General features: G+C 62.3%; 2 protein-coding genes across 2 annotated transcripts; one reads left to right on the top strand and one right to left on the bottom strand.

Moving 5' to 3' along the window:
• The first annotated feature begins 140 nt into the window (after positions 1 to 140).
• On the top strand, positions 141 to 5,987 carry LOC118261573 (translational activator of cytochrome c oxidase 1). Its single transcript, XM_035572463.1, is given in 6 exon segments — positions 141 to 339; positions 4,092 to 4,198; positions 4,303 to 4,436; positions 4,586 to 4,644; positions 4,647 to 4,774; positions 5,697 to 5,987. Coding segments are annotated over 6 exon segments (828 nt in total). The 3' UTR covers positions 5,898 to 5,987.
• A 169-nt stretch (positions 5,988 to 6,156) lies between these two features.
• Positions 6,157 to 7,290, bottom strand: TBRG1 (transforming growth factor beta regulator 1). Its single transcript, XM_035572460.1, has one exon. It carries the CDS (start codon positions 7,288 to 7,290, stop codon positions 6,157 to 6,159), a length of 1,134 nt encoding a protein of 377 aa, XP_035428353.1.
• Between the last annotated feature and the right edge of the window lie 2,616 nt (positions 7,291 to 9,906).

Here is a 9,906-nt window from a genome sequence, read left to right as displayed (position 1 = left end):
GACCTATGGCTTTTATGGGGTGGTGGCCCCAAGTTATGGGATCCCCACGGGCTGCAAGCGACCCCAGCCCCCCCGGAGCCCCCACCTCATGCCGTGCGTCCCCCGTCCGTGTTGTCCCCCCCCCCCCCCCCCCCAGCCCCATGGCGTCCCCGGTGGCCCTGTCGCGGTGTCCCCGGGCGTCCCGGTGGCTGTGGGCGCTGCGCCCGGCGGTCGCGGGGCCGCGGCGCGGGGCGGGCCACAACCGCTGGTCCAAGGTGCGCAACGTCAAGGGCCCGCGCGACGCCGCCCGCAGCCGCCTCTTCCAGCGCCTCGGCCTCCTCCTGCGCACGGCCGCCCGCGGTGGGTGGATCCCCGGATCCCCTTTTCCCCCGGATCCCCTTTTCCCCCGGATCCCCTTTCCCCCGGATCCCCTTTTCCCCCGGATCCCCTTTCCCCCGGATCCCCTTTCCCCCGGATCCCCTTTTCCCCCGGATCCCCTTTCCCCCGGATCCCCTTTTCCCCTGGATCCCCTTTTCCCCGGATCCCCACCCCCTGGATCCCCTTTTCCCCTGGATCCCCTTTTCCCCTGGATCCCCTTTCCCCCGGATCCCTTTTCCCCAGATCCCCACCCCCCGGATCCTCTTTTCCCCCAGATCCCCTTTTCCCCTGGATCCCCACCCCCCGGATCCTCTTTTCCCCCAGATCCCCTTTTCCCCCGGATCCCCTTTCCCCCGGATCCCCTTTTCCCCTGGATCCCCACCCCCCGGATCCCCTTTTCCCCCGGATCCCCTTTTCCCTGGATCCCCTTTTCCCCGGATCCCCTTTTCCCCGGATCCCCTTTTCCCCTGGATCCCCTTTTCCCTGGATCCCCTTTTCCCCCGGATCCCCTTTTCCCCTGGATCCCCTTTTCCCCCGGATCCCCTTTTCCCCTGGATCCCCTTTTCCCCAGATCCCCACCCCCCGGATCCTCTTTTCCCCCAGATCCCCTTTTCCCCTGGATCCCCTTTTCCCCGGATCCCCTTTTCCCCTGGATCCCCTTTTCCCCGGATCCCCACCCCCTGGATCCCCTTTTCCCCTGGATCCCCTTTTCCCCGGATCCCCACCCCCTGGATCCCCTTTTCCCCTGGATCCCCTTTTCCCCTGGATCCCCTTTCCCCCGGATCCCTTTTCCCCAGATCCCCACCCCCCGGATCCTCTTTTCCCCCAGATCCCCTTTTCCCCTGGATCCCCACCCCCCGGATCCCCTTTTCCCCTGGATCCCCTTTTCCCCTGGATCCCCTTTTCCCCCGGATCCCCTTTCCCCCGGATCCCCTTTCCCCCGGATCCCCTTTTCCCCTGGATCCCCTTTCCCCTGGATCCCCTTTTCCCCCGGATCCCCTTTCCCCCGGATCCCCTTTCCCCCGGATCCCCTTTTCCCCCAGATCCCCTTTTCCCCTGGATCCCCACCCCCCGGATCCCCTTTTCCCTGGATCCCCCTTTTCCCCGGATCCCCTTTTCCCTGGATCCCCTTTTCCCCTGGATCCCCACCCCCCGGATCCCCTTTTCCCTGGATACCCTTTTCCCCAGATCCCCACCCCCCGGATCCTCTTTTCCCCCAGATCCCCTTTTCCCCTGGATCCCCTTTTCCCCGGATCCCCTTTTCCCCTGGATCCCCTTTTCCCCTGGATCCCCACCCCCCGGATCCCCTTTTCCCCTGGATCCCCTTTCCCCCGGATCCCCTTTCCCCCGGATCCCCTTTCCCCCGGATCCCCTTTTCCCCCGGATCCCCTTTCCCCCGGATCCCCTTTTCCCCTGGATCCCCTTTTCCCCCGGATCCCCCTTTACCCCGGATCCCCACCCCCTGGACCCCCTTTTTCCCCAGATCTCCACCCCCTGGATCCCCTTTTCCCCAGATCCCCACCCCCCGGATCCTCTTTTCCCCCAGATCCCCTTTTCCCCTGGATCCCCACCCCCTGGATCCCTTTTTCCCCGGATCCCCTTTTCCCCTGGATCCCCTTTTCCCCGGATCCCCTTTTCCCTGGATCCCCACCCCCTGGATCCCTTTTTCCCCGGATCCCCTTTTCCCCTGGATCCCCTTTTCCCCGGATCCCCTTTTCCCCTGGATCCCCTTTTCCCCTGGATCCCCTTTTCCCCGGATCCCCACCCCCTGGATCCCCTTTTCCCCGGATGCCCTTTTCCCCTCGGTCCCCTTTTCCCCCGGATCCCCTTTTCCCCCGGATCCCCTTTTCCCCTGGATCCCCTTTTCCCCGGATCCCCTTTTCCCCTGGATCCCCACCCCCTGGATCCCCTTTTCCCCTGGATCCCCTTTTCCCTGGATCCCCTTTTTCCCTTGGATCCCCACCCCCTGGATCCCCTTTTCCCCCGGATCCCCACCCCCCGGATCCCCTTTTCCCCCGGATCCCCTTTTCCCCTCGGTCCCCTCCCCCCAGATCCCCGGATCCTGGTCCCCCCGATCCCCAGATCCCCTTCTCCCTGGATCCCCAGATCCCCTGGATCTCCGTTTCCCCTGGATCCCCTTCCCCCCAGATCCCCATCCCCTGGATCCCTTCCCCCTGGATCCCCTGATCCCCTTCTCCCAGATCCCCAGATCCCTTTCCCCCTGATCCCCTTTCCTCAGATCCCCTTTTCCCCTCGATCCTCTTCCCTCTGATCCCCTTCCTCCGGATCCCCTTTCCTCCTGGATCCCTGCCCCCCTGATCCCCAGGTCCCCGCATCCCCCAGATCCCCATCCCCTGGATCCCTTCCCTCCGATCCCTTTTCCCCTGATCCCCTTCCCCCCAGATCCTCTTTCCCCCCGATCCCCTTTCCCCCAGTCCCCTTCCCCCGAATCCCCAGATCCCCTGGATCCCTTCCCCTGGATCCTCTTCTCCCAGATCCCCTTTTCCCCTGGATCCCCTTCCCCCCAATCTCCCTTTTCCCCCAGATCCCCTTCCCCCGGATCCCCTTTCCCCCGGATCCCCTTCTCCCAGATCCCCTTTTCCCCCAGATCCCCTTCCCCCGGATCCCCTCCGGGGTCCTCTGTCTGCACCCCCCCAAATCCCCCCCCCGGATCCCCCAGGATCCCGGAGATCTCCCCACCCCACAGATCCTCCAGGATCTCCCGATGATCCCTGGGATCCCAAAGACCTCCCCACCCCCTAGATCCCCCCCAGGACCTCCCCACCCCACAGATACCCCCCAGGACCTCCCCACCCCAAATCCCTCAGGATCTCCCGATGATCCCTGGGATCCCAAAGACCTCCCCACCCCATAGATCCCCCCCAGGACGTCCCCACCCCACAGATCCCCCCCAGGACCTCCCCACCCCAAATCCCTCAGGATCTCCCGATGATCCCTGGGATCCCAAAGACCTCCCCACCCCATAGATCCCCCCCAGGACGTCCCCACCCCACAGATCCCCCCCAGGACCTCTCCACCCCAAATCCCTCAGGATCTCCCGATGATCCCTGGGATCCCAAAGACCTCCCCACCCCATAGATCCCCCCCAGGACCTCTCCACCCCACAGATCCCCCCCAGGACCTCCCCACCCCACACCCTCCATGATTTCCCGACGATCCCAAAGACCTCCCCACCCCATAGATCCCCCCCAGGACCTCCCCACCCCACAGATCCCCCCCAGGACCTCCCCACCCCACCCCCTCCATGATTTCCCGACGATCCCAAAGACCTCCCCACCCCATACATCCCCCCCAGGACCTCCCCACCCCACACCCTCCATGATCTCCTGAGGATCCTAAAGACCTCCCCACCCCATAGATCCCCCCAGGACCTCCCCACCCCACAGATCCCCCCCAGGCCCTCCCCACCCCACACCCTCCATGATTTCCCGACGATCCCAAAGACCTCCCCACCCCATAGATCCCCCCAGGACCTCCCCACCCCACCCCCTCCATGATCTCCCGCGGATCCTAAAGACCTCCCCACCCCATAGATCCCCCAGGACCTCCCCACCCCATAGATCCCTCCCCAGGACTTCCCTCCGCCCCACAGATCCCCCCCCGTAAGGTCTTTTGGGATCTCGGGGGGGTGGGGGGGGGGGGGTCTCCCCACCTCCCAGGACACCCCCCCCCATGCCCCAAATCCCCCCCCCTCGCCCCTTTTCTCCCCGCAGAGGGGGGCCCGGACCCGGCGCTCAACGCCCAGTTGGCCAACGTGGTGGAGCAGTGCCGGGCCAAGAACATGCCCAAGGCCTCCATCGAGGCCGCCATCCACGGCGCGGTAGGTCCCGGCGGGGGATTTTGGGGCCCCGTCGCCCCACAACTTGTAGGGCAGACCCCCCCAACCCCATCGTCCTTCCCTCTCCCCGCCCCTCCCCGTCCAAGGAGAGAGCGGCGGCGGCGACGCGGGTCGTCTACGAAGCCCGAGGCGCCGGCGGGTGGGCGCTGCTCCTGGAGGTCCTCACCGACAACCCGCGGCGGAGCCAGCAGGAGATCCGCCTCCTCCTCGCCCGCAACGGGTTCGTTCCCTCGGGGCGCGGAGGCCGGGACGTGGAGGCCCCCACGCTCGTCGGGTTTCGAGGCTGAGCCTCGATTTTTTATTTTTTATTTTTTTTTCCTGTTTTTTTTGTTTTTTCTTTTTCCGTTTTTTTTTTTTTTTTACCACCAGGGCCGCCATGGCCGACGGCGCCCGGCACGGCTTCGAGCAGAAGGGGGTGGTGCGCGTGGCCCCCGGGACCTGCGGGGGAGCCCCGTCTCGCTGGAGGCCGCCCTGGAGGCTGCGGTGGAGGCCGGAGCTCAGGACGTTTGCCAGGAGGAGGAGGAGGAGGAGGAGGAGGAAGAGGAGGCGGCGCTGAAGGTGGGGGAGGGGGGAGCGAGGGGGGGCGGGATCGGATGGTTTGGGTGGGGCAGGAGGTGGCGCCCTCGGTTCTCCATCCCTGATTACGATTGGGCAACCCTTGGCCACCCCCAGTGACCATTGGCCAACCCTTGACCTTCTACAACCCCCGTTGGCCAACCCTTGACCATCCCCAACAGCCATTGGCCAATCCTTGACCTTCTACAACCATCCTTGGCTAACCCTTGACCATCCCCAACCACCCTTGACCATCCCCAATGACCATTGGCCGTCCCTTGACCATCCCCAACGGCCATTGGCCAATCCTTGACCTTCTACAACCATCCTTGGCCAACCTTTGACCATCCCCAACGACAGTTGGCCAACCCTTGACCATCCCCAACCACCCTTGACCATCCCCAATGATAACTGGTGAACCCTTGACCATCCCCAATGACCATTGGCCGTCCCTTGACCATCCCCAACGGCCATTGGCCAATCCTTGACCTTCTACAACCATCCTTGGCCAACCTTTGACCATCCCCAATGACAGTTGGCCAACCCTTGACCATCCCCAACCACCCTTGACCATCCCCAATGACAACTGGCGAACCCTTGACCATCCCCAGTGACCATTGGCCAACCCTTGACCATCTCCAATGACCATTGGCTAACCCTTGACCATCCCCAACCACCCTTGACCATCCCCAATGACCATTGGCCGTCCCTTGACCATCCCCAACGGCCATTGGCCAATCCTTGACCTTCTACAACCATCCTTGGCCAACCTTTGACCATCCCCAACGACAGTTGGCCAACCCTTGACCATCCCCAACCACCCTTGACCATCCCCAACAACCGTTGGCCGTCCCCTGACCATCCCCAATGACCATTGGCCGTCCCCCGACCACCCCCAACCCCCATTGGCCGTCCCCCCCCGCAGTTCATCTGCGAGACCTCGTCCCTGCGGGCCGTGCGGGAGCGCCTGGAGGCCTCGGGGCTGCGCCCGCTCTCGGCCACCATCGAGTACCTGCCCCGGGACCGCGTGGCGCTGCCGGAGGGGACGCGGGAGGAGGCCGAGCGCCTCCTCCAGGCCCTCGGGGACTACCCCGACGTCGTCAACATCTACCACAACATCCAATAGGAAACCGGGGGGGGTGTGGCCCTGGAATTTGGGGTCACCTCCCCCCCCTCCATATTGTTGGTGACAATAAAAGCCTTTTCTCGAGCGTTATTCCGCCCCCCACGTGTATTAATTTCGCCCAACGGTCGACCGCCGCCCGTGGGGAAGCCGGGGTCCCCCCACCCCAAAAGGAACCCCAATATTTGGGCCCCAAAAAACACGGCGGCAGCGGAGGGCGGGGTCATTTATTTAGGGTGGGGGGGGGGGGGGACCACCGGGGTCAGTCGTCGGATCCCGTGGGGCTGCCGAGGAAGATGTCGCCGTAGGGGAAAGCTTGGGCGGCCCCGTCCTCCTCCTCCTCCTCTTCGTCGTCCTCGTCCTCGTCCTCGTCATCATCGTCCTCCTCGTCATCCTCCTCCTCCTCGGGGTGGATGAAGGCCCCGGCCTCCCCCTGGAGGTGCCGCCGGACGACGGGGTGGGTGAGGCCGAAGAAGTCATCGCCGGCCCCGGGGACGTGCGGAGGCCCCCGGGGCCTCCCCCCGGCCTCCTCCAAGGCCTGGAGGAGGCGAGCGTGGCAAACGTCCGGCGTGGGGCCCCCCAGCACCCTTGCGGGCTCGTCCTCGGCCACGATCTCGCAGCGGGGTCCGGCGACGATCCGGCAGGTGTAGAGGCAGCGCCGAGCCGGCCTCCGGAGGCTGGCGAAGAGCCGCGTGCTCCGGTAGCCCGGCGGCAAGATGGCCGCCGCCCCCGCCCCGACGACGCCCAAGCTGTGCACCGTCAACGGGCCGAGAGTCAACGGCAACGCCGGCGGCCCGCCGCGCCGGCGCGGCGATGTGCTCAGGATGGCCGCCGGCGGCCCTGCGAGGTTGGCGGCCTCTTCGGATGGCCTCAAGATGGCCGCCGGTGCCGCCGCCACCGCCGCCGCCTTGGAGGCTCCCCGGGGACCGTTGGGCCTCGTGGGGTCCCTCGGGTCGTCGAGCGGAGCGTCGCGCGAGCCCGCCGGCCTCAACCCGTCCCTGGAGGCCGCCGGCCTCGCGTCCTCCCTTGACCCCGTCGGCCTCAACTCATCCCTTGACCCCGCCGGCCTCAACCCGTTCCTGCCTCCCCCCGGCCTCCCCTCCGCCCCCTTCGCCCCATCCCTCGCCGCCCTCCCCCCGTCTCCCCGGCCTCCCCTCCTCGCCCGGCGCCCGGCCTCGCCGCCGGCCTCCTCGGGCCCGGCCAAGGCCCGGAGTTGGAGGAGGCGGGTGAGGAGGAAGCGGCGCTCGTCGCGCGCCCGCAGGCACTTGGCCTCCAGCCGCGCCACCTCGTCGCACAGCGCCCCGTTCTCGAAGACCAGCGCCCGCGCCGCCCGCCGCAGCCGGCTGTACTTGAGGCGGTAGCGCTCGGCCGGCCGCGCCCGCGGGCCCTTCGGCATCCTGGGGGAATTGGGAGGGGGGGGTTAATTAGTTCATCAGTTAATCAATCAGCTCCTCACGGAGGCCGGCGAATGGTTGGGGTCGCGGCGGAGGAGGGCGCGGCGCTGGGTGGGGTTGCACCGGGTTGGAGGAGAAGTTGCAAGAGGTTGCAATGGGTTGGAGGAGTAGTTGCAACGGGTTGCAAGGGTCAATGTGGTTGCGATGGGTTGTAGGAGTAGTTGCAAGAGGTTACAATGGGTTGTAGGAGTAGTTGCAAGAGGTTGCAAGGGTAAATGTGGTTGCGATGGGTTGTAAGAGCAATTGCAAGAGGTTGCAAGGGGAAATGTGGTTGCAATGGGTTGTAGGATTAATTGCAAGAGGTTGCAAGGGTAAATGAGGATGCGATGGGTTGTAGGAGTAGTTGCAAGAGGTTACAATGGGTGGTGGGAGTAGTTGCAATGGGTTACAAGGGTAAATGTGGTTGCGATGGGTTGTAGGAGTAGATGCAAGAGGTTACAATGGGTTGTAGGAGTAGTTGCAACGGGTTACAAGGGTAAATGTGGTTGCGATGGGTTGTAGGAGTAGATGCAAGAGGTTACAATGGGTGGTGGGAGTAGTTGCAATGGGTTGCAATGGTAAGTGTGGTTACAGTGGGTTGTAAGAGCAATTGCAAGAGGTTGCAAGGCTAAATGAGGTTACAATGGGTTGTAGGAGTAGTTGCAACAGGTTGCAAGGCTAAATGATGATGTGATAGGTTGTAGGAGTAATTGCAAGAGGTTGCAAGGCTAAGCGTGGTTGCAACGAGTTGTAGGATAGTTGCAACAGGTTGCAAGGCTAAGCGTGGTTACAATGGGTTGTAGCAGTAATCACAATTAGTGCAAAGGACTGTAATTAATGCAATGAGCTGCTCTTAATGTGACGACTCCCAATTAGTGCAACGAATTGCAATTAGCGCAATGAATTGTAACTACTGCAATGAATTGTAATTAATGCAATGCATTGTAATTAATGCAATGAATTGTAATTAATGCAAGGAATTGCAATTAATGCAACGAATTGCAATTAATGCAACGAATTGCAAGTAGTGCAACGAGCAGCATTGCTTCCAGGCAGTGCAATTAATTGCAATCAGTGCAAGGGCTTGCAATTAGTGCAATGTTTTGCAATTAGCACACTGCTTTGCAATTAGTGCAAGGCCTTGCAATTAATGCAACCCTTTGCAGTTAGTGCAAGGCTTTGCAAACCGTGCAAGGCTTTTCAATTAGTGCAAGGCTTTGCAATTAGCAGAGCGCTTTGCAATCATTCGTGCAATGCTTTGCAATTAGTGCAAGGCCTTGCAATTAATGCAACCCTTTGCAGTTAGTGCAAGGCTTTGAATTAGCAGAACGCCTTGCAATTATTCGTGCAATGCTGTGCAATTAGTGCAATGTTTTGCAATTAGCACACTGCGTTGCAATTAGTGCAAGGCCTTGCAATTAATTTTGCAAATTGATTTTGCAAATTAATTTTGCAATTAATTTTGCAGAGCCTTTGCAAACCGTGCAAGGCTTTGCAATTAGCAGAGCGCTTTGCATTCATTCATGCAATGCTTTGCAATTAGTGCAAGGCCTTGCAATTAGTGCAAAGCTTTGCAATTAGCACACTGCTTTGCAGTTAGTGTGAGCCCTTCAATTAATGCAGCCCTTTGCAATTAGCACAGCCCTTTGCAAACCGTGCAAGGCTTTGCAATTAGCGCAAGGCCTTGCAATTAATGCAACCCGTTGCAAGTAGTGCAAGGCTTTGAAAACCATGCAAGGCTTTGCAATTAGCAGAGCGCTTTGCAATCCTTCGTGCAATGCTTTGCAATTAGTGCAACACCTTGCAATTAGCACACTGCGTTGCAATTAGTGCAAGGCCTTGCAATTAGTGCAAGGCTTTGCAATTAGCAGAGCGCTTTGCAATCCTTCGTGCAATGCTTTGCAACTAGTGCAATGCTGTGCAATTAGCGCAGGGCTTTGCAATTAGTGCAAGGCCTTGCAATGAATGCAACCCTTTGCAATTAGTGCAAGCCTTTGCAATTAGTGCAAGGCTTTGCAATCCTTCGTGCAATGCTGTGCAATTAGCGCAAGGCCTTTTAATTAGCGCAAGGCCTTGCAATTAGTCGTGCACCGCCCCCGCGCCCCCCTCCCCCGCCCGGCGCCCCCCTCCCCGCACTCACCCGGCGCCGGGAGGAGGAGGAGGAAGAGGAAGTGTGGGGGAGGGGACAGGAAGCGGAAGAGGAGGGGTGGGGGCGGGGCGGGAGGAGGGGGAGGGGGAGGAGGACGGCCGCCGAGGGGGGGGGAGGGGGAGGGGTGCGCCCCGAAAGGTGGCGGGCGGTGACGTCACGCGGCGGGGCAACCTCTGACCTCTCCCCTCCCCCCCTCCCCCCCCCCCGAGGCCCCGACCCCTCGTGACCTTTGACCTCCACGGTGGTGGGGGTGGGGGAGGGGCGGCGGACGAGGACAATGGAGGTGAGCCGGGGGGCGCTGAGAAGGGGGGAGGGGAGGGGGGGCCCTAATGGTGACGTCATCCCCTCCCCCCACCCCCCGTGACGTCATGTCTCCCCTCTCCCCCCCTCCCCCCTCCCCCCTCCAGGTTGGGTCCCCTCCGGTCCCCGA

Source organism: Cygnus atratus, unplaced genomic scaffold (genome assembly GCF_013377495.2).
Source record: "Cygnus atratus isolate AKBS03 ecotype Queensland, Australia unplaced genomic scaffold, CAtr_DNAZoo_HiC_assembly HiC_scaffold_138, whole genome shotgun sequence".
In the NCBI taxonomy this organism is placed as follows: Eukaryota; Metazoa; Chordata; class Aves; order Anseriformes; family Anatidae; genus Cygnus; species Cygnus atratus.
Note: the sequence above shows the minus strand (reverse complement) of the source record. Positions and strands in the feature narration are given on the sequence as shown.

Bases quoted from the DNA above. Each gene is read 5' to 3' on its own strand.
- TBRG1 (XM_035572460.1), bottom strand. From the start codon at position 7,290: ATGCCGAAGGGCCCGCGGGCGCGGCCGGCCGAGCGCTACCGCCTCAAG.